General features: G+C 46.7%; 1 protein-coding gene across 2 annotated transcripts in view; it reads right to left on the bottom strand.

Moving 5' to 3' along the window:
* Positions 1 to 4,269: 4,269 nt before the first annotated feature.
* Positions 4,270 to 24,770, bottom strand: part of vdac3 (voltage-dependent anion channel 3) — a 36,586-nt gene continuing 16,085 nt past the window's right edge. For both annotated transcript variants that reach the window (XM_068001386.1, XM_068001387.1), the window contains exons 5-9: positions 21,767 to 21,819; positions 19,478 to 19,705; positions 10,573 to 10,723; positions 5,587 to 5,644; positions 4,270 to 4,799 (exon numbers count right to left, since the gene is read on the bottom strand). In XM_068001386.1, coding sequence (XP_067857487.1) covers positions 4,708 to 4,799; positions 5,587 to 5,644; positions 10,573 to 10,723; positions 19,478 to 19,705; positions 21,767 to 21,819 — 582 coding nt within the window. In that variant the 3' untranslated portion in view covers positions 4,270 to 4,707. The remainder of the gene's footprint in view (positions 4,800 to 5,586; positions 5,645 to 10,572; positions 10,724 to 19,477; positions 19,706 to 21,766; positions 21,820 to 24,770) is intronic.

Below are 24,770 nucleotides of genomic sequence, written 5' to 3' on the forward strand. Positions count from 1 at the left end.
TTACAGTGATTCCTTCCTTTATTAACATAGCCACCCCACCTCCCCTTCCTTCCTGCCTGTCCTTCCTGATTTGTTAAATACCCTGGCATATTTAATTCCCAGTCGCTGTCACCCTGCAGCCATGTTTCTGTAATGGCCACAAGATCATACCCATATGTAGTTATTTGTGCCGTTAACTCGTCCATTTTGTTACGAATGCTACGTGCATTCAGGTAAAGAACTTTCAAATACGTTTTGTGACACTTAGTTCCTGCTTTTTCCTTTTTTAACACTTTACCTTTTACTCCATACCTTCTGTCCCTTCCTGACACGCTTTCCTCTGTCTCCCTGCTCAGGTTCCCAACCCCCTGCCACAGCTTTGATGCTGGGTTAATCGCCTTGCGCCTTCTAGTTTTTATTTTATCTGTCGTGCCTAAAGTACACTTTCTTTCCGCTGCTCCACGCTTTTCCCTTTCACTTGTTCTTGAACAACTGTTAGCCAGTAGCTGCAGCTGGACACACTTCCTGCACACATGGTCGCCAGGGACACCGGTAGTGTCCATGACTTCCCACATCGTGCAGGAGGAGCATATCACGGGTACGAGCTCTGCTGCCATGACTTGCCTTAGATTAAGCTAGTTAGTTACTCCCTTTCAGGAGTTTACTCCTTTAAATTACTCTTAATTTAGAGAATGTTAACTACACTCGGTACCTTGATTCACTAAAAAACACTACTTCCTGTAACTAAATTAAGTTTAGTTTTTTAAAAATTTAGTTTTATGCTGTCAGTTACTGAGCCCACAGTCCGAAGATAGAAGAAAACAGAAGATCCTCACCACCAACCACCTACCTCCTTACCTGTGACGTCACACTGCAGTTTGCTCTTGTTGTTGCTGTGACCCCCGCTCTCGGCCCGCCCCTCCCCCCCCGCTCTCGGCCCGGCCCTCCCCCCCCGCGCTCTCGGCCCGCCCCCTCCCCCCGCTCTCGGCCCGCCCCCTCCCCCCGCTCTCGGCCCGCCCCTCCCCCCCCGCTCTCGGCCCGCCCCTCCCCCCTGCTGTCTAAACAAATGCACCTCACCCCTTACTGCACCGAATCCCCTCACTCACCAAATTCCCAATTATCGACTCTGTCGAGACCAGACTCTGCCGATAGCTGCTACTCCGTGCTCCCTCACTCCCACAAAGGAGTTACATTCTGGCCTTGGAGGGAGTATGGAGGGCAACAAAGTTATTAAATTAACAGGTTTGGGGCTCTTTTCTCTCGGTAAGGGAAGAATGAGAAGTGACCTGAGAGAGGTCTTTAAAATTATGAAGGGGTTTGAAAGGTCGAGATAGAGATGTTTCCACTTGTCGGGGAGTCCAAACGTAGAGTGCATAAATATAAGAGTCACCAATAAATCCCAATCGGAAACTCAGGAGAAATTTCTTTACTCAGAATGATGAGGATGTGGAACTTGCTAAGTAGTTGAGGCGAACAGCACGAGCATTTAAGGAGAAGCGAGGTGAACACATGACAGAGAAAGGAATAGAAGGAGATGCTGATAGGGAGAGATGAAGTAAATTGTGGGAGGAGGCTCGTGTGGAGCAGAAACACCGGCATTGACCTGTTGGGCTGAATGGCCCGTTTCTGTGCTGTGTATTCTATGTAATGGGATTCGACACTTGAGGTGTGAGGACAGAGTAAGGTTATGTAGAGGGTGGTGAATATGTGAAACTATTCTACTCGAGAAGACAGTGCAAGCACAAGATGCTGTACATTTCAAGAAACTGATGGAAAAAGTTTTGGCAAACATGAGATAAAGTGGGGTTGAAAATCTGATAACGTTGGGATGGATGGAGATCGTGGTTTCCAGTCTGCTACCAGCCCAATCAGCAGAAGGTCACTGACACATGGGCTAGAGGAAGGGGGTGTTATTAGTTGAGAATGTCAGTGACAGACTTCGGGACACGAGGAGGAATTACCCAGTGTTTCCTGAAATTGGTCATTTTTGCTTCACCAGGAGTTAACATTAATGAATGATTGGGGAGAGTGGGGCACAAGGTTAAACTAGCTAATGGATAGGATGGACCCAATAGTCTCTCAACCCCCTTCCCATTCAGCCCATCAGTTCACCCACAGGGCAACCTAACTATTGTTGCACCAGCCTCATGCTGAATGTCCCCCATGTTTTGCGTGTCCTTCCCCTTCAAAGAGATTCGCTGAATTTCTTTGTGGGCAAGACAAAGTGGAAGTGAAGTCACATCAAACAAGAAATAAATCAATCCTCGTCGGTCAGAATTAGCAGTGAAAGAATGTCATTTTCTTTCTCCATATTCACAAAAAACTTCAGAAATCTCCTGGAAACTAATTTTACGGTAGCTCAGTGTTTAAAAAGGAACTGAGGTATAAAGTCCAGTCAGACCCTCGGAATTTAAAGAACTAACAACAGCCCCCTTTCAGGGAAAAGACTGTAAAGGAAGCAAGAACTGGAAAAAGAGGACACGGTGACAGCCTGTGAGAATACAGCCACACGCCCGTCTGGAGCCTTTCCAAACCCAGGGTCTCGCTAGGCTTCTTTGGTTGGGGTGAAAGAACTGCTGACATTTCTCCAGCGCCTTTCACGAAATCAGGATGTCCCAAAGTGCTTTCCAGCCAATGATGTCCTTCTGTTGTAATGTCGGTGAATGTTCGCCTCATGGTTCTGGGGGTGAATCCTCTCTCTACCTGGTTCAAGGAGGGTTTGCTTGCACTGGGACAGCAATCACAGCTTTAAAAAATCTGAACCAAGATTGAACACCTCAAAGTCACAAGTCAGGTTTTTAAACATATTCCTGGTGTCCAGTTTACCTTCTAAAAATTGCAGGAGAGCCCAGTCAAATAGGAGAGCCCAGTCCAAACTGGGCAGTCAGCCATTCTGCTGCTAGTGGAGGAATGTGTGGTGCAATATGTTGGAACTGCTGTGGTCTGGTTGTGAACTGGAGACATCTCTCTCGAGTTACCCTCCACTCAAGTTGCTCCCATGGTCTCAGCCTTGTTCTCTCATACATTTTCTGCATTCCTTGCCCTGGCATACAGAAGTGAATCTTCAAGGTGGTAACAGGTGGTGGTCTCCCATAAGAACAAGAAATAGGAGCAGGAGCAGGCCAATCGGCCCCTCGAGCCTGCTCCGCCATTCAATAAGATCATGGCTGATCAGATCCTAACCTCAAATCTAAATTCATGTCCAATTTCCTGCCCGCTCCCCGAAACCCCTAATTCCCTTTACTTCTAGGAAACTGTCGATTTCTGTTTTAAATTTATTTAATGATGTAGCTTCCACAGCTTCCTGGGGCAGCAAATTCCACAGACCAACTACCCTCTGAGTGAAGAAGTTTCTCCTCATCTCAGTTTTGAAAGAGCAGCCCCTTATTCTAAGATTATGCCCCCTAGTTCTAGTTTCACCCATCCTTGGGAACATCCTTACCGCATCCACCCGATCAAGCCCCTTCACAATCTTATATGTTTCAATAAGATCGCCTCTCGTTCTTCTGAACTCCAATGAGTAGAGTCCCAATCTACTCAACCTCTCCTCATATGTCCGCCCCCTCATCCCCGGGATTAACCGAGTGAACCTTCTTTGTACTGCCTCGAGAGCAAGTATGTCTTTTCTTAAGTATGGACACCAAAACTGTATGCAGTATTCCAGATGCGGTCTCACCAATACCTTATATAACTGCAGCAATACCTCCCTGTTTTTATATTCTATCCCCCGAGCAATAAAAGCCAACGTTCCGTTGGCCTTCTTGATCACCTGCTGCACCTACAAACTAACTTTTTGATCATCTTGCACTAGGACCCCCAGATCCCCTATCCCACCACTCTATTGGTCCCCTTATATTACAGCACAATGAGCTTGAAACTGAGCTGGTGCTAAATTCACCAGGGGCAGATTTGGCAACAGAAGCTCACACAGAGACTTGCTCACAGAGTCATGTTTGCGACTGTGACTCTGGCCACGGGCTTGCTCCATTGTTTGGAGGGTGTGAAAAACAGGGGAAAGCCGGAGAGTGGTTGGAAAGCCAGGGGTGTGGGGGACAGGCTGAGGCTGGCATTATCCTGCCTACGGCCAGTATCAGAGCAGCAGGGCCCTTTGCTGGTAGCCATTGAAACTACCTGCATTGTGCATCCCACAGACCTCCTCCAACAAGGGTTCCTCCAACACGCTTCTTGCCATCAACAAAACCCTGTAACTTTACAAAGACTGTAACCATTGTATACTCAAGGCAGTGACAAAACACTACAATGCAACTAAGACACAGCAGACTCTCTCCATCAGGGTGAGAACAGACAAACTCAATCATTTCCTTTTATTTTTCTTTAAATGCCTGATACAACGCAGTGACTTAAAAATGGCAATGAAGATCTCTACCACATGCACATACAAAAAAAGATGATCCACCGAGTGTGATTGTAATACATGATTCGATGCCCACTTTTCAGGAAATAATTTACAACACTGGGTGCTAACATCTGGCACGACACAACCTCCACGTGGTGCTGACTGGGAAACCAATCCAGTACTGAGCACTGAGATCCAAGGGTCCCATCTCCCTCTGGGAGAGGCTGGCTGTCAGGATCAAGATCAGTAATTTCAGGCCAAATATTCTCATGATTCTTCTGTGCCTTGTCCATGGAGGAGGGGGGCATTTTATTTTAAACAATTTGTATTTTAGCAGCTAACCCAAAGTTGTTACCATTCCCTCAACAGGATTAAGCTTCCAGCTCGAAGCCCATGCCGACCTTGTGACCCCCAGCGTGGAAGTTCTTTCCGTCAATGAGTCCGGAAAGTGTCAATTTCACACCTGTAAGAGAGAGAGAGAAGGGGGTGAGTGAGCAGAGTGGGGCTGTTACCCTACACATGGCACGTCCTGTGCTGCTCACTCCAGCCAACTGTGGGAAACATGTCTTTTTGGAAATAATTTTGTGCATTTGACAAGTGACCTACCCGTTGCCCTCACAAGCCAACGCAGGTATCAACAGTTCAGATTGGTGCTTCTTCTATAGACAGGCTTCTTGGCCAGTAAACAGCACACACACCAAGGGAAAAGGCATTCGGTCCAACAGGCCCACTCCTCCCTGACAGATCTCAATCCCATCTACCCAATCCTTTAACTGCATCCCTCCATCCCTGGTCTGTGCCGTGTTAGCTGATCACAGATGGCACAGCAATAAGTACCTTTCAAGTGCCGTGAAGGAACCGGGAGAGGGAGCAATATTTGGCAGGACTCCCAATTACTATCCAGTTACCCCTGCTAAAAACTGAGAAGAGGTTTGAGCTCAGCTGTGATACCACCTAAGGTGCAACAGCCTGCTGATAAACACTATCAAGGTGGACAGATTTTGGCCATTTGGGTAAGATATCAGAGGGCACCCAGCATCCAACAGAACAATAACCCAAGGATCGGTTCAGGACTGGGTGGGGAAGGGGGAAGATAGTACACGCTCTCTCTTTCTTTCAAAAGATTAGAGAGTTTACTTGGAGTACAACATGGACCATCATCTTGGTGAAGTGTAACCAGAGCAGAGCAGAGATCTCAGAGCTGCATTACTAGTGGGGGACATTTCACAAGCTGGAGCTCCCATACACACCTGGTCTGAGGATGTGAGTGTATCCCACTCCAATCAGGCTAGAGTTATTCACTTTGGCCTAGAAAAGAAGAAACACAGACATAAACCAACAGGCAAACAGATGCAGGCCTCAGTAACATCAGGAGAAAGTTAACTTCCATCAATCAACCACTTCCCCAAATCTCCGTTTATCCCAGGGCCCTTTAGCTGGAGTTAATGATGAAATGGCAATTGTTGCTGCACGAACTTGGATCTGCCTCAGAACCAAATGCATGGAGTTCAGTGATGGGCATCGACAGCTCCGTTCAATCAACAGAATCCTGTTTGCAATATGGAGCCCCATCATTGATTACAACATGGAAGGCGGCCATTCGGCCCATCGAGTCCACGCCGAATCTATGCATGAGCAATCCAGCTAATCCCACTCCCCCCCCCTGTCGCCCTGCAAATTTTTTCCTTTCAAGTACTTATCCAGTTCCCTTTTGAAAGCCATGATTGAATCTGCCTCCACCACCCCCTCGGGCAGTGCATTCCAGATCCTAACCACTCATTGTGTAAAAAAGTTTTTCCTCATGTCACCTTTGGTTCTTTTGACAATCAACTTAAATCTGTGTCCTCTGGTTCTTGACCCTTCCGCCAATGGGAACAGTTTCTCTATCTACTCTGTCTAGAGCCTTCATGATTTTGAACACCTCGATCAAATCTCCTCGCAACCGTCTCTGTTCCAAGGAGAACCCCAGCTTCTCCAGTCTATCCACGTAACTAAAGTCCCTCATCCCTGGAATCATTCCAGTAAATCTCTTCTGCACCCCCTCTACGGCCTTCATATCTTTCCTGAAGTGCGGTGTCCAGAACTGGACACAATACTCCAATTGTGGCCGAACCAGTGTTTTACAAAGGTTCAACATGACTTCCTTTTGTACTCTGTGCCTCTATTTATTAAGCCCAGGATCCTGTATACTTTAACCACTTTCTCAACCTGCCCTGCCACCTTCAACGATTTGTGCACATATACCCCCAGATCTCTCTGTTTCTGTACCCCTTTTAGAGTTGTGCCCTCTGGTTTATATTGCCTCTCCTCGTTCTTCCTACCGAAATGTATCACTTCACATTTTTCTGCGTTAAATTTCATCTGCCATGTGTCCGCCCATGCCACCAGCCTGTCTATATCCTCTTGAAGTCTATCACTATCCTCCTCACTGTTCACTACCCTTCCAAGTTTTGTGTCATCTGCAAATTTTGAAATTGTGCCCAAGTCCAAGTCATTAATGAATATCAAGAAAAGCAGTGGTCCCAGCACTGACCCTTGGGGAACACCACTGTACACCTCCCTCCAGTCCGAAACACAACCGTTCACCATTACTCTGTTTCCTGTCAATTCGCCAATTCTGTATCCATGTTGCTACTGCCCCCTTTATTCCATGGGCTGCAATCTTGATGATAAGCCTACCATGCAGTACTTTATCAAACACCTTTTGAAAGTCCAAAGATACCACACCAACTACATTGCCCTCATCAACCCTCTCTGTTCACTCATTAAAAAACTCGATTAGGTTAGTTAAACACGATTTGCCTTTAACAAATCCGTGCTGGCTTTCCCTAATCAATCCACCCTCATCCAAGTGACTGTTCATTTTGTCCTGGATTATCATTTCCAGAAGTTTCCCCACCACCGAGGTTAAACTGACTGGCCTGTAGTTGCTGGGTTTATCCTTACACCCTTTTTTGAACAAGGGTGTAACATTTGCAATTCTCCAGTCTTCTGGCATCACCCCCGTATCTATGGATGTTTGGAAGATTATGGCCAGTACCTCTGCAATTTCCACCCTTACTTCCCTCAGCAACCGAGGATGCATCCCATCCGGACCAGGTGACTTATCCACTTTAAGTATAGCTAGCCTTTCAAGTACCTCCTCTATCAATTATTAGCCCATCCAGTATCTCAACTATATCTTCCTTTACTGAGACTTTGGCAGTATCTTCTTCCTTAGTATAGACAGATGCAAAGTGCTCATTTAGTATCTCGGCCATGCCCTCTGCCTCCATGAGTAGATCTCCTTTATGGTCCCTAATCGGCCCCACCCCTCCTCTTACTGCCCGTTTACTATTTATATGCCTGTGGAGGACTTTTGCATTCCCTTTTATGTTGGCCGCCAGTCTATTCTCACACTCTCTCTCTGCCCCTTACTTTCTTTTTCACTTCCCCTCTGAACTTTCTATATTCTGCCTGGTTCTCACTTGTGTTATCAACCTGACATCTGTCATACTCTCCTTTTTTCTGTTCCATCTTACTCACTATCTCTTTTGTCATCCAGAGCGCTCCGGCTTTAGTTGCCCTACCTTTCCCCCTCGTGGGAATGTACCTAGTCTGTACCCGAACCATCTGCTCTTTAAAGGCCGCCCACTGTTCAATTACTGTTTTGCCTGCTAATCTTTGATTCCTATTTACCTGGGTCAAGTATGTTCTCATCCAATTGAGTATTTTTACTTTAGAGTGGTCCATGTCCTTTTCCATAGCTAGTCTAAACCGATGATACTATGATCGCTGCTCCCTAAATGCTCCCCCACTGACACCTGCTCCACTTGGCCCGCTTCATTCCCTAGAACCAAGTCCAGCAATGCCTCCTTCCTCGTTGGACCAGAAACATACTGGTTAAGAAAGTTGTCCTGAACACATTTCAAAAATTCCTCCCCCTCTTTGCCCCTTATATTGTTATCCCAGTCTATATTAGGATAGTTGAAGTCCCCAGTTATCACTGCTCCATAGTTTTCACACCTCTCTCTAATTGCCCTGCAAATTTGTTCCTCTATATCCTTCCCACTAGTTGGTGACCTATAGAATACACCCAGTCGTGCAATGGCACCTCTTTTTTTATTATTCGTTCATGGGATGTGGGCGTCGCTGGCGAGGCCGGCATTTATTGCCCATCCCTAATTGCCCTCGAGAAGGTGGTGGTGAGCCGCCTTCTTGAACCGCTGCAGTCCGTGTGGTGAAGGTTCTCCCACAGTGCTGTTAGGAAGGGAGTTCCAGGATTTTGACCCAGCGACGATGAAGGAACGGCGATATATTTCCAAGTCAGGATGGTGTGTGACTTGGAGGGGAACGTGCAGGTGATGTTGTTCCCATGTGCCTGCTGCCCTTGTCCTTCTAGGTGGTCGAGGTCGTGGGTTTGGGAGGTGCTGTCGAAGAAGCCTTGGCGAGTTGCTGCAGTGCATCCTGTGGATGGTACACACTGCAGCCACTGTGCGCCGGTGGTGAAGGGAGTGAATGTTTAGGGTGGTGGATGGGGTGCCAATCAAGCGGGCTGCTTTGGTCGGATGCTGTCGAGCTTCGAGTGTTGTTGGAGCTGCACTCATCCAGGCAAGTGGAGAGTATTCCATTCCACTCCTGACTTGTGCCGTGTAGATGGTGGAAAGGCTTTGGGGAGTCAGGAGGTGAGTCACACCGCAGAATACCCAGCCTCTGACCTGCAGTTGTAGCCACAGTATGTGTGTGGCTGGTCCAGTTAAGTTTCTGGTCAATGGTGACCCCAGGATGTTGATGGTGGGGGATTCGGCGATGGTAATGCCGTTGAATGTCAAGGGGAGATGGTTAGACTCTCTCTTGTTGGAGATGGTCATTGCCTGGCACTTGTCTTAACTCTAACCAAATAGGTTCTGTCCTTGACCCCTCCAGGACATCCTCTCTCTCCAGTACTACAATGTTCTCCTTAATCAATACTGCCAACCCCTCTCGTATCTTTCCTGAACACCTTGTATCCAGGAATATTTAGTAACCAATCCTGCCCTTTTTTGAGCCAGGTCTCCATTATCGCCACAACACTGTATTCCCATGTGGTTTTTTGCGCCTGCAGCTCATCATACCGTTTATAATACTGAGGCAGTTGCTCCAAGCTCTTCCTTCTCCCTATATCCTTGGTGTCTGCTAATTTAATCTTTCCCAGAACCTTGAAACCATTGCATTTTCTCAGTCTCACCGTCCACCCCACAGACATTGAAGTACAAATTTGTTGCCAGCCGATCACTACCTTCTGAATTACCTCATCATCTTTCTGTGTCAGCTTGGCTCGGTTGGTTGCGCTCACCTCAAATCAGAAGGTTGTGATTTGAGTTCTACATCCCGACGAGTGCATGAGCTGGGCTGAGACTCCCGTGCCGCTCTGAGGGAGTGCTGTATGGTTGCAGGTATCATCCCTCAGGTGAGATGTGTGCTGTTTGTGAGATCTTGTGCGCAAAATGGTTGCCCAGCTTGCCTGTATAACAAGTTTCACTGCACTTCAAAGTAATTCATTGCATGTATATTTCCGAGAGGTGTGATAAGCTGAGAACTCTGGCTGAGCTGGAGGTCATACATGAGTTAATGCATCACAACGACAGAACCCAGTCCACAGCCCCAGACTGCATGTGTACATGCCTGTGCTCCTGCTCCTGTAGTAAAGGCCTCAGTCCCTCACCTCAGTTTCTCAATAACACCAAGGCACTCTGCAGACCCCTTTCTTAAGGCAATGAAAATCACATTTCCAGTTTTGTTTTAATAAAACTGTTTGAAGCTCATGTCTCTCCGTCAGACATTGATTAACTGCAGTGTTTTAGCCTGTTGCCTTAAAATATACTGATCTTATTTTTACTTATCATAATTACATTTAAATCCTCTGATCCTATTTTCCTATTTTAGTTTACATATTAACACCATTTAATATTTTATGCCTCCACAGCCACCTTTTTTCACAGCCCGTTAAGCTCAAACTTAGAATTACTGAATCATACAGCACAGAAGGCCGCCATTCGGCCCGTCGGGCCTGTACTTTGAAAGAGCTATACAATCAGACTCACTCCCCTGCTCTTTCCTCAGAGCCCAGCAAATTTTTCCCCTTCAACTTGTCTCATCTTTCTCCACAGATCATCCACTTCACAGTTGGGATCAGCCGTATCCTTTTCCGACACTGTTCTAACACAAGTGGATCTTTATTTGTGGATGTTTGACCAACAGTGAGCGACGTTACTCACTGATACGTAGGCGTCACTGTCGATCTGGTACTTGGCAGCAATCCCAAAGCGAGTGTTGTTGCTGCCAGCTGTCCAGGCGAGGTTAACTGCCGTTTCCACCTTGTCGTTCACTTTCTGGTAAATTGAGCCTCCAAATTCAGTGCCGTCATTTCTGGGGGGGGGGGGGGGGGGGGGGGGTGGAAAGAGAGAGAAGAGGAATTCAAATGGAGCAGCTCTACCCTTTTATATTCTTCCTATACAAATCCTTATCCAATTCCCTTTTAAATGATCTGACAGTATTTGGCTCAATACCTACTTGTGGGTAAAGCACTGCATGTTCTCGTAGCCGCTGTGTGAACTATAACTTCCTAACTTCCTCTTTGTTCGTCTTGCGATAATCCAGAGACAATGTCTCCTTGTTCTCAATTTGTCAAACAGTGGGAACAATCTTTCACTATTTAAGCTTTTACAACACCTATTCAATTCCCCTTAGCCTCTGTTGCAAAGAAAAATATCCTCAATTTTGAGCCTAACTATAATCTCTCATTTCTATCATCATTCTGGTGAATCTTCGTTGTAATACCCTTTCCATAATGGGGTGCGCAGAACTGTACACAATAACTCCAACTGTGGCTTAACCAATGTCCTGTACAAATTCCACATCACATACTTTTAGATTCAATTCTCCTAAATATATGACCCAGAATCTGATTTTCCTTTTTTTTTAATGAGCATCCCCAGAGTGTATGTATACTCCCTCTTACTCTTCATTCCCCCCAAATTATATTACTTCACATATCTCCACATGCCACCAATCTGCCCACTCCTGTATCCTTCTCCAATCCCTTACATTGTTCCTCAGTTTACCAGACTCCTAAAGTAGGGGATCAACAGATGGGGGATGAAAGAAGTTCATGATGGAATGATCATACATCGATGACAGATAGGGGGTTAATGCCCCTTTTTTTTTTACTCTGAACTTTGCTCTTTTTGATTCATGTTGTGAACATAACCATGTAATTCAAAAATAAAGTACAATGATCTCTACTGGTAAGACAGGGAAGGGATTTCTAGAGTTAATGAAAGACTATTTTATGACTCCATTTGTTAAAGAGCCAACAAGGGGAGAAAACATCCTGGATTTGATTACGAGAAATAGCGACAATCAAATCAAATCTTCAGCTCGACGGTGGGCAAGGCTTTAAGTACCAGTGATCATAATGTGATCACATTTGACATTACAAGAATTTGAGAGGTTACTAAAACCCAAAAAGTGCCAAATTTTAAAGAGGACCAACTTTATGCGCTTGAGAAGTCTTGTCAGAGTGGGCTGGAAGATTTGAATAGGGGAAGGAGAGTGGAGGAACTGTAGAGATCCTTCAAGGAGGTGATTCTGAATGCAATGGACCAACGTGTATCCATGCGAAGCAAAGGTAGCAAGCTTAAAGGAACTCTTGGCTGCTTGACCAGGACTATCAAGCAACTCAAAGAAAAAAAAAATCATTTCAGGCACGAAGGAAAATGACAGAGATTCAAACCAAAAGGCACCCCTGGAGGGTAAAAGTGAGAATCCCTACGTGGTCAGTTTTCAGTAAAATATTAAAATGCCTACGTGGTAAAGAAGCAGAATGCAAAATGGTTAGAAAGGGTTAATTAGTTAGTAACTGAGATTGGTACAGGTGGCCTGGCCTCCTGCTGGGCCATATGTTTGTGTAGTCAGCAGGTTTGCATTGTCTTAGCAATGTAGAATCTTTGATGTGATTCAAGGACTGGTCTGAATGTCTCCATGTTTATGGCAGATCAATATAGGTAACGAGCTTAGCCAAAGTTGAAAGACATTCCAGGTTGGGAGATAAGGAACAGGGAAGAACATTCCAAGTTGGAAGATGAGGAAGTATCCCCTTTGATGTCTAACAGCAGCATGATCAGCACATGGACGATCTATGATTGGCCGGAAATAATGTAACCTCGCATGGCAACCTATGCCCGGCTTATGATTGGTGTTGACCCTCGTTAAGTATGTTCCAACCCTATTGATTTGTATAAAAACGTGTGGATTTCTGTATGTTTTTGTTCTTGCTCTGCCAGCATAGAGGGACTCTATCAGGAGTCCAAATCAATGCTGCAGACTAAGAACCCTGCTATTAAAGTTGTGCTGAACTTTAAAATGTATTCGACTTCAGTTTTTACTGAACCAGACTGAGGGGAAAGAATCCGGATCGTCAAAAGGACATCAAAATGACAAAGAAAAATGTCAAATTGAAAACGGCAAGAGAAGTGAAGCATTATTATAAAAAAAGTTTTTTTTTAAAGTTACATTCAGAGAAAAAGAAAACCAAGTGATTGAGTGGTGCCACTGAAGGTGGGATCAGGTGGAGGCATCACAACTGATGCTGCACAGGCTGCAAGAGTGTAAAATAATTCTTTTGCCTCAGTCTTTACCAAGGAGACATGTAACTTATTTTATCTGGAAAGGGAACGAGAGGGTGTTGCAGAGGTAAGTTGTGACACAATTGACATTATCAGTACGGTTGCCAAACATGTGCAACTTTAAGGTGAATAAATCCAAGGGGCCGCATAAGATGCATCCAAGGATCCTTAACGGAATATGGGAGGAAGCTTCAGGAACTCTGGCACAAACTTTCCAGAAATCACTGAATACTGGAGAGGTGATTGGTGACCAGAGAAAGGCAGATATTATTTCTATTCTTTAAAAAAAGGTACCAAAAGCAACCCAGGAAACTACAGACCAGTGAGTCTGACATCCACGGAGGGTAAAGTTATGGAAACCCTTATTAAAGATAAGAAAATAAAGAAAGCAGTAATTGAACAGAGAGGGTAGCAGTACTGGGATTGTCATGAGCCTGGAAGAATGTTACCACAGGGGTCGATTTTGCAATCTCTTTTGTTTAATATCTTTACAAATGATCGGGAGCTTGGAGTCACAAGCACAGTAGCTTTATATTATCTGCAAATTTAGCCAATGAAAGTGGTAGACTCCAAAGCTGAACAGGATAAGCTACAGGAGGATTTGAATATACTTGGGAACTATGCAGATGAAATACAATGTAGAGAAATACAAAGCAGACTGTTACTTGAATGGAAAGAAAATAATGTGCATGGAAAATGAGAGATCTGGGGTCCCGAGTGAGGTTATCACAACAATGCTCAGTGGCAGTGAGTGAAGCAAATCAGATATTGGGATGTATGAAACAGTCAATATTAAGTGAAAATAGTGAGGTAATCCTGCCAATTTATTAATCATTGGTGCGACCACACTTAGAACATTGTGTACAGTTCTGATCACTAGAGTACAAAAATGAAATTGAAGCTATTGAAAGGATACAGAAGAGAGCGACCAGAATGATCGAGGGGATTGGATTATGAGAAGCAATTATGTAAATTAGGAATGTTCTCACTGGAAAACAGAATGTGGAGATGCCAGTGATGGACTGGGGTGGACAAATGTAAGGAATCTTACAACACTAGGTTATAGTCCAACAAATTTATTTTAAAATCACAAGCTTTCGGAGATTATCTCCTTCGTCAGATGAATGAATGAAAAGGTTCTCAAATCGCATATCTTATACTATGTTGGGACAGCATCACACCAATCAAAAGGTGTCGTTGTTATTCAAACAGGCCAGTCACGGAGAACAGCACGTCCCAGTACACTGGATATACATTGTGTCGATTACACAGGCAGGCAGAAAGAAACTCAAAATGGCAGAGAGAGAGAGAATTTTAAAAAACATATAATTTTTTTCCCCCTTTTTGCTGGTGGGGTTACGTGTAGTGTGACATGAACCCAAGATCCCGGTTGAGGCCGTCCTCATGGGTGCGGAACTTGGCTATCAACTTCTGCTTGACGATTTTGCGTTGTCGTGTGTCTCGAAGGCCGCCTTGGAGAATGCTTACCGAAGATCGGTGGCTGAATGTCCTTGACTGCTAAAGTGTTCCCCGACTGGGAGGGAACCCTCCTGTCTGGCGATTGTTGCGCGGTGTCCGTTCATCCGTTGTCGCAGCGTCTGCATGGTCTCGCCAATGTACCATGCTCCGGGGCATCCTTTCCTGCAACGTATGAGGTAGACAACGTTGGCCGAGTCACAGGAGTATGAACCATGTACCTGGTGGGTGGTGTCCTCTCGTGTGATGGTGGTATCCGTGTCGATGATCTGGCATGTCTTGCAGAGGTTGCCGTGGCAGGGTTGTGTGGTGTCGTGGACGCTGTTCTCCTGAAAGCTGGGTAATTTGCTGCGAACGATGGTTTGTTTGAGGTTGGGTGGCTGTTTAAAGGCGAGCAGTGGAGGCGTGGGGATGGCCTTAGCGAGGTGTTCGTCGTCATCGATGACATGTTGAAGGCTGCGGAGAACATGGTGTAGTTTCTCCGCTCCAGGGAAGTACTGGACGACGAAGGGTACTCTGTTGGTTGCGTCCCGTGTTTGTCTTCTGAGGAGGTCTATGCGATTCTTCACTGTGGCCCGTCGGAACTGTCGATCGACAAGTCGAGCGTCATATCCCGTTCTTACGAGGGCGTCTTTCAGCATCTGTAGGTGTCCATCGCGTTCCTCCTCGTCTGAGCAGATCCTGTGTATTCGTAGGGCCTGTCCATAGGGGATGGCCTCTTTGACGTGGTTGGGGTGGAAGCTGGAAAAGTGGAGCATCGTGAGGTTGTCCGTGGGCTTGCGGTAGAGTGAGGTGCTGAGGTGCCCGTCTTTGATGGAGATTTGTGTGTCCAAGAAAGAAACCGATTCTGAGGAGTAGTCCATGGTGAGTTTGATGGTGGGATGGAACTTGTTGATGTTATCGTGTAGTCTCTTCAGTGATTCTTCGCCGTGGGTCCATAGGAAGAAAATGTCGATGTATTTGGTGTATAGCGTTGGTTGGAGGTCCTGTGCAGTGAAGAAGTCGTGCTCGAACTTGTGCATGAAAATGTTGGCGTATTGGGGTGCGAATTTGGTCCCCATGGCTGTTCCGTGTGTTTGGGTAAAGAACTGGTTATCGAAGGTGAAGACATTGTGATCCAGGATGAAGCGGATGAGTTGTAGGATGGCGTCCGGAGATTGGCTGTTGTTGGTGTCGAGTACTGAGGCTGTTGCAGCGATGCCGTCATCGTGGGGGATACTGGTGTAGAGTGCCGAGACGTCCATCGTGGTGAGAGGTGTTCCTGGTTCAACTGGTCCGTGGGTGCTGAGTTTTTGTAGGAAGTCTGTAGTGTCGCGACAGAAGCTGGGGGTTCCCTGTACGATGGGTTTCAGGATGCCCTCGACGTATCCAGAGAGGTTCTCACACAGGGTTCCGTTGCCTGATACGATAGGACGTCCGGGTGTGTTGGCTTTGTGTATCTTTGGGAGGCAGTAGAAGTCTCCCACGCGGGGAGTACGTGGGACAATGGCTCCTCCTTTGTCCGCTGTGTACAGAACAGAACGGACTATTGCAAAGAAGCATACCGACAACTGGACAACCAGGAACACTACAGACGGTTACCCGCAGATCCGACCAAAGAACACACCCACCAGCTCAACAAACTGATCAAGACCTTCGATCCAGACCTTCAAAGCATCCTACGCACTCTCATCCCACGTACTCCCCGCGTGGGAGACTTCTACTGCCTCCCAAAGATACACAAAGCCAACACACCCGGACGTCCTATCGTATCAGGCAACGGAACCCTGTGTGAGAACCTCTCTGGATACGTCGAGGGCATCCTGAAACCCATCGTACAGGGAACCCCCAGCTTCTGTCGCGACACTACAGACTTCCTACAAAAACTCAGCACCCACGGACCAGTTGAACCAGGAACACCTCTCACCACGATGGACGTCTCGGCACTCTACACCAGTATCCCCCACGATGACGGCATCGCTGCAACAGCCTCAGTACTCGACACCAACAACAGCCAATCTCCGGACGCCATCCTACAACTCATCCGCTTCATCCTGGATCACAATGTCTTCACCTTCGATAACCAGTTCTTTACCCAAACACACGGAACAGCCATGGGGACCAAATTCGCACCCCAATACGCCAACATTTTCATGCACAAGTTCGAGCACGACTTCTTCACTGCACAGGACCTCCAACCAACGCTATACACCAAATACATCGACATTTTCTTCCTATGGACCCACGGCGAATAATCACTGAAGAGACTACACGATAACATCAACAAGTTCCATCCCACCATCAAACTCACCATGGACTACTCCTCAGAATCGGTTTCTTTCTTGGACACACAAATCTCCATCAAAGACGGGCACCTCAGCACCTCACTCTACCGCAAGCCCACGGACAACCTCACGATGCTCCACTTTTCCAGCTTCCACCCCAACCACGTCAAAGAGGCCATCCCCTATGGACAGGCCCTACGAATACACAGGATCTGCTCAGACGAGGAGGAACGCGATGGACACCTACAGACGCTGAAAGACGCCCTCGTAAGAACGGGCTATGACGCTCGACTTGTCGATCGACAGTTCCGACGGGCCACAGCGAAGAATCGCATAGACCTCCTCAGAAGACAAACACGGGACGCAACCAACAGAGTACCCTTCGTCGTCCAGTACTTCCCTGGAGCGGAGAAACTACACCATGTTCTCCGCAGCCTTCAACATGTCATCGATGACGACAAACACCTCGCTAAGGCCACCCCCACGCCTCCACTGCTCGCCTTTAAACAGCCACCCACCCTCAAACAGACCATCGTTCGCAGCAAGTTACCCAGTTTTCAGGAGAACAGCGTCCACGACACCACACAACCCTGCCACGGCAACCTCTGCAAGACATGCCAGATCATCGACACGGATACCACCATCACACGAGAGGACACCACCCACCAGGTACATGATTCATACTCCTGTGACTCGGCCAACGTTGTTTACCTCATACGTTGCAGGAAAGGATGCCCCGGAGCATGGTACATTGGCGAGACCATGCAGACGCTGCGACAACGGATGAACGGACACCGCGCAACAATCGCCAGACAGGAGGGTTCCCTCCCAGTCGGGGAACACTTTAGCAGTCAAGGACATTCAGCCACCGATCTTCGGGTAAGCGTTCTCCAAGACGGCCTTCGAGACACACGACAACGCAAAATCGTCAAGCAGAAGTTGATAGCCAAGTTCCGCACCCATGAGGACGGCCTCAACCGGGATCTTGGGTTCATGTCACACTACACGTAACCCCACCAGCAAAAAGGGGGAAAAAAATTATATGTTTTTTAAAATTCTCTCTCTCTCTGCCATTTTGAGTTTCTTTCTGCCTGCCTGTGTAATCGACACAATGTATATCCAGTGTACTGGGACGTGCTGTTCTCCGTGACTGGCCTGTTTGAATAACAACGACACCTTTTGATTGGTGTGATGCTGTCCCAACATAGTATAAGATATGCGATTTGAGAACCTTTTCATTCATTCATCTGACGAAGGAGATAATCTCCGAAAGCTTGTGATTTTAAAATAAATTTGTTGGACTATAACCTAGTGTTGTAAGATTCCTTACATTTGGAAAACAGAAGGTTGAGAAGTGATATAATCCCGGTTTTTAGGATTTTAAAAGGGACAAGATAATGTCGACCATAACAAGCTCTTTCACCTTGTCCAGAACAGTAGAACCAGAGGACACGGCCTGCATTTGAAGGGGGTAAATTCAAAACTAATCCATGGGAATAATATTTCAGTGAGCGAACAGGCTCCCTCGGAAGATGGTGGAAGCAGAAAGTGTTGATTCATTCAAATGCAAATTAGATTTCAGAAAGTAATATTGTGGGATAGAGTATTTGAGTAATTTGAGACATGATGACATGGGAGGAACAGGTGATTCTGGACCTCTGGTTCCCAATCTCTCCACTACTGGGGGTTTTCCTCACCTCATGTCTGGGTCTGTTGGAGGCTAATTGATGGCAATCAATTGCTGTGATTAGTCAATAACTCCATTATTGTTGCATCTTACAACTACCAGGGTGGCAGAAGGCTAAATGGATGGACCTTGCCAATTCCTATGTTCCCAAGTTCTGTTTGAGGGCAGGGTGAAGGAGAGAATGAAAGGGTTCAGGGTTCTGTACACAAGGGCTTTAAATTGCAATTGCTTGGAGGGCCTGAAGATGTGTCTGAATTGTGAGTGAAGAGCAGATAGTTTCCTCATTAACTGTGGTTACATTAGGGACTCGTGGACACAGTGCGGGTAGTATTGTCAGAGGAGGACAGCATTGTGCTTCCACTGGTTTCTACAACACTAGTAGTTGGTACCCTCATACTCTGCGTATACCAGCAGATCGCCTGTGGCATTGCTCAGATGCAATCTGGGTAAGGTTGTGATGAAGAGACGAACTTGCCGTGATGGAATTCACTGTCCAGCCAATATCCAATGCCGTGACCTGTCCATTACTATTTCATTAATTTCTCATCAAGGAGAGAGATGTTAGTCCTGGGAGTGAAACACTTTCCATTTTAGGAATACAACAGCAGCATTAAGCACTCCCAATCCTCCCACACTCCCGTTCTCGGTCAGGTACTGATCGCATTGGCCCCCTTTACTCTGTCCCAACAATGTGCCTCAGCCAAACTCCATTTTCCACACCTGCCATCTATAAATGAACACGGTATTTCAGTGCCAAACAGACAGTTTAGTGACATGGACACATACCCATTAGAAGCTGGACTGAAACTGGCCAAACTCATTCACCAATCAGAACCCGTACGGTGGGCAAACTTTGATCCCAATCACTCTGGTGTGGATTTGGACCAGGTCCCCATGTGAAATGTTAATGTGCAGCCCACAACACTAATCAGTCCTAGATGGATTATTTTTTGTTTAAAAACTTAACCAGTCCACTTCCATCTTTGCACCAAACCATTATGATCTGAAGCACGAGCCCAAGGCTACTCTACAACACTGAGTGCCCCCCCATTCTTATAGAGATACTTACACGTGGGTGTGCAGCTGGAAATCCCCGGCCTTGTAGCCCAGAGAGAAGTTGTTCTGGACCAGCTTGGATTTGGCAGTGTCAAAGGCCATCTGTTGCCCGACGAGCCAGCCCTCATACCCGAACACAGCTGTGGTGTGGATAGTGGGGCCGGCAAAGTCAAAATCAATATCACAGCCTAAGTTAACATAGTCTCGCTTGTAGGCAGTCTTCAGCTTGCCACTCTTCTTACTGCAGACAAACAAAGCAACACATCCAAAACATTATTTTACAGTGTGTAGAGTAGTGTAATAGTGTAGAGCTCGTGGTGATCCTCAACCCCCTGAAGGAGACTGACTCTTTGCTGAAGTACAATTCTACAGACATTTCCAGCACCTCACCCAGGTGGCCATTCTTCATCCACAAGCCAAGACAGGGTGCGTCAGCTGGCTCTCTGGTTCCTGGAATGAATCAGCACAATCCTGTTCTTGCCCAAATCCTGCACACATGCACTTTCTTGCAGGGTCAGTGGACAGCCATCAAGGACCACCCTCCTCAGCCTAGGATCACTTTGCACTGCAACTGCTGCTAAAAGTCCGAGGATTGAACCTGAGGACTCCCTTCAACCATTAAACCAGCAGAGATGCCAAGGACCTTGCTGCTGACCCCTTACTGGAAGCCCCTCAATTGCGCTTGGATCCCTAGGAGGTTTAGAGCTTCTGCCTCATCAGTTCTAACTCTCTGGCCTTCCCTCAAAGACACTAGTCGGTTAGGGAGGGGTCACATGGTTTTTTGCTTCCTGTACTTCAGTTCTGTGTGATTTCTATTTAAATCTGATATGACTTCATACTTCAGCTTCTGACTGTGAACTTAAAGCTTTACATTAAATTGTTACAACTTCTGCATTACAGTAAAAGCTATCAGGATCCATCAATGTTGTGTCACAGCAGCTAAAATCCCAACTAACCAACCTCTTCACACCAGTCTCACTGTGGCCAAGATACTGAAACAGGTCAAACAGGAACCAATCTTCATCTGCATGCACTGTTGCAGCCGGTTCATTCTCTGCACGTGGTGGTAGGCAAACTCCCACTCGCTACCTCACTCAAAACCCCATGGCAGCCACATTCGATTGGTCTCTCTCACCCACCACTAGCAGTTTAATTGTCCACCGTTTAACTCAGCTCCCTAGTTCTGCTTGGGTACCTATTGTTAATTGTATTCAGGTAGTTTATATCAATTAGTGTTAACTGTACTCATGTAGTTTATCAGTTAGTGTTACTTGTATTCAGGTGGTTATCATCAATTGGGGACTCTCACATCCATTTATAGATGAGAGCTTATCGAGGGGGGTGCACCGTGTGTGAATGTGGGTCTCTGTGAATAAAGGCTTGGAAGCATAGAAACATAGAAAATAGAAGGAGTAGCCATTCGAGCCTGCTTCCCCCATCAATATGATCATGGCTGATCCTCTATCTCAATATCATATTCCTGCTGTCTCCCCATACCCCTTGATGCCTTTTGTGTCTAGAAATCTATGTAGCTCCTTCTTAAATATATTCAGTGACTTGGCCTCCACAGCCTTCTGTGGTAGAGAATTCCACAGGTTCACCACCCTCTGAGTGAAGAAATTTCTCCTCATCTCGGTTCTAAATGGCATACCCCGTATCCTGAGACTGTGACCCCTCGTTCTGGACATACAAAGGGAAAACCAGCCAGGGGAAACATCCTCCCTGCATCCAGTCTGTCTAGCCCTGTCAGAATTTTATATGTTTCAATGAGATCCCCTCTTATTCTTCTAAACTCGAGTGAATACAGGCCGAGTCGACCCAATCTCTCCTCATACAACAATCCTGCCATCCCAGGAATCAGTCTGGTGAACCTTCGCTGCACTCCCTCTATGGCAAGTATATCCTTTCTTAGGTAAGGAGACTAAAACTGCACACAACACTCCAGGTGTGGTCTCTCCAAGGCCCTGTATAACTGCAGCATCTGACGACCAAGCTGTACTATTCTATCCATCACCACCGGGCTATCAAATTTATTACATCTGATTCTATTAGCAAATACAGTTTCTGAGAAAATAATTCTCCACCTAATCACATTGCCAGTGATTCTTTTTTGGGGGGGGGGGGGGAAAAGGAGAAAGAGAAAAGGATTGTCTGTACAACCAGTTCTCCTCCACTCCCCCATCTCATTTCTGCCTCCTTAAGAACATCCTTACAAGTTCAGTCACTCTTGGGGAGTACATGATATTACTCATTGAAAGAAGTCACCCAGTTTGCACAGGCAATCAATACAGAAAAACTTTACCCTGTGTTTGGTACAAATGTTGTGTCAAAGGTCAACTTCAGTCCTTTAGCAAGCTGTGAAATAAAAACAGATCAAGGGAGGGTTAGTGCTTTGTACGTGTGGTGTTTTAACAGTTCAAACACACTATCTTCAAACAACAATTATTACAAAATAGATTTGGTGAGGTGAAACATTTGCAGTGGGTTTACCTTTGCAACAATAATGGAGGCACCAATCTGTGAAAACTCCCTAATTCATGCGTCAGCCGTGGCTCAGTGAGTAGCACTCTCGCCTCTGAATTACAAAGTCACAGGTTCAAGTCCCATTCCAGAGACTTGAGCATATAATCGAGGTCGACACTCCAGTGCAGTGCCGAGGGAGTGCTGCACTGTCGGAGGTGCCATCTTTTGGATGAGACGTTAAACCGAGGCCCTATTTGCCTGTCGAAATGGATGTAAAATATCCCATGATTCTTCGAAGAGCAGGAGAGTTCTCCCAGTGTCCTGTCACTCACCCAACATCACCAAAAATGGATCACAGTATTTATCTCATTGATATTTGTGGGAGCTTACTGTGTACAAATTGGCTGCTGTGTTTGCCTGCGTTACAACAGTTACTGCTCTTCAAAAGTACTTAATTGACTGTCAAGTGCTTTGGGACATCCTGAGGTCATGAAAGGTGCTCCATAAATGCAAGTTTATTCTTTTTCCCCCAAACCCCATGGATTGAAGTTTAACACGCTCTCCGTCTTTCTCAACATTAAAATTACAATATTACATCCTTTCCATCCTCCGTCCCAGCTCTCAGCAAAAACTGATCCAGGTCCCACAAGACTCAGTGAAAACAGCAGCATCGCACTCCCTGTGTAACCAACTCTTCCACAGTATTTTACATTAACAATAAACCAATACACGTCAAAAACTGACCAAAAGCACGGGTCCTTAATTAAAGCAGCATGTTCAAACTGTCCCAATTGATGTCACTGCCACTGGAGTCGTTGTATTGCCAATCGGAGAGTTCCAGCCACTGGGCTACCCAACCCACACCACAGAGGCAAACAGCACCAATTCTGCAACACAGCACAGCAAACAGCATCTAATGTCAGCATCCAGCTCGCCAAGGTAAGGCAGAGTAAAACTCCCTCTACACTGCCCCATCCCATGGGTTAGATAGAGTAAAACTCCCTCTACACTGCCCCATCCCACGGGTTAGATAGAGTAAAACTCCCTCTACACTGCCCCATCCCACGGGTTAGATAGAGTAAAACTCCCTCTACACTGCCCCATCCCACGGCTTAGAGTAAAACTGCCCCATCCCGTGGGTTAGATAGAGTAAAACTCCCTCTACACTGCCCCATCCCGTGGGTTAGATAGAGTAAAACTCCCTCTACACTGCCCCATCCCGTGGGTTAGATAGAGTAAAACTCCCTCTACACTGCCCCATCCCGTGGGTTAGACAGAGTAAAACTGCCCCATCCCGTGGGTTAGATAGAGTAAAACTCCCTCTACACTGCCCCATCCCACGGCTTAGATAGAGTAAAACTCCCTCTACACTGCCCCATCCCGTGGGTTAGACAGAGTAAAACTCCCTCTACACTGCCCCATGCCACGGCTTCGATAGAGTAAAACTCCCTCTACACTGCCCCATCCCGTGGGTTAGATAGAGTAAAACTCCCTCTACACTGCCCCATCCCGTGGGTTAGATAGAGTAAAACTCCCTCTACACTGCCCCATCCCGTGGGTTAGATAGAGTAAAACTCCCTCTACACTGCCCCATCCCACGGGTTAGATGGAGTAAAACTCCCTCTACACTGCCCCATCCCACGGGTTAGATGGAGTAAAACTCCCTCTACACTGCCCCATCCCATGGGTTAGAGTAAAACTCCCTCTACACTGCCCCATCCCGTGGGTTAGATAGAGTAAAACTCCCTCTACACTGCCCCATCCCACGGGTTAGATAGAGTAAAACTCCCTCTACACTGCCCCATCCCATGGGTTAGACAGAGTAAAACTCCCTCTACACTGCCCCATCCCACGGGTTAGATAGAGTAAAACTCCCTCTACACTGCCCCATCCCATGGGTTAGAGTAAAACTCCCTCTACACTGCCCCATCCCGTGGGTTAGATAGAGTAAAACTCCCTCTACACTGCCCCATCCCACGGGTTAGATAGAGTAAAACTCCCTCTACACTGCCCCATCCCATGGGTTAGAGTAAAACTCCCTCTACACTGCCCCATCCCACGGGTTAGATGGAGTAAAACTCCCTCTACACTGCCCCATCCCACGGGTTAGATAGAGTAAAACTCCCTCTACACTGCCCCATCCCATGGGTTAGACAGAGTAAAACTCCCTCTACACTGCCCCATCCCACGGGTTAGATAGAGTAAAACTCCCTCTACACTGCCCCATCCCATGGGTTAGACAGAGTAAAACTCCCTCTACACTGCCCCATCCCACGGGTTAGATGGAGTAAAACTCCCTCTACACTGCCCCATCCCACGGGTTAGATAGAGTAAAACTCCCTCTACACTGCCCCATCCCACGGGTTAGATGGAGTAAAACTCCCTCTACACTGCCCCATCCCATGGGTTAGAGTAAAACTCCCTCTACACTGCCCCATCCCACGGGTTAGATGGAGTAAAACTCCCTCTACACTGCCCCATCCCACGGGTTAGATGGAGTAAAACTCCCTCTACACTGCCCCATCCCACGGGTTAGATAGAGTAAAACTCCCTCTACACTGCCCCATCCCACGGGTTAGATAGAGTAAAACTCCCTCTACACTGCCCCATCCCACGGGTTAGATAGAGTAAAACTCCCTCTACACTGCCCCATCCCACGGGTTAGATAGAGTAAAACTCCCTCTACACTGCCCCATCCCACGGGTTAGATAGAGTAAAACTCCCTCTACACTGCCCCATCCCACGGGTTAGATAGAGTAAAACTCCCTCTACACTGCCCCATCCCACGGGTTAGATAGAGTAAAACTCCCTCTACACTGCCCCATCCCACGGGTTAGATAGAG

This window comes from Heptranchias perlo, chromosome 20 (assembly GCF_035084215.1).
Source record: "Heptranchias perlo isolate sHepPer1 chromosome 20, sHepPer1.hap1, whole genome shotgun sequence".
NCBI classification, from domain to species: Eukaryota; Metazoa; Chordata; class Chondrichthyes; order Hexanchiformes; family Hexanchidae; genus Heptranchias; species Heptranchias perlo.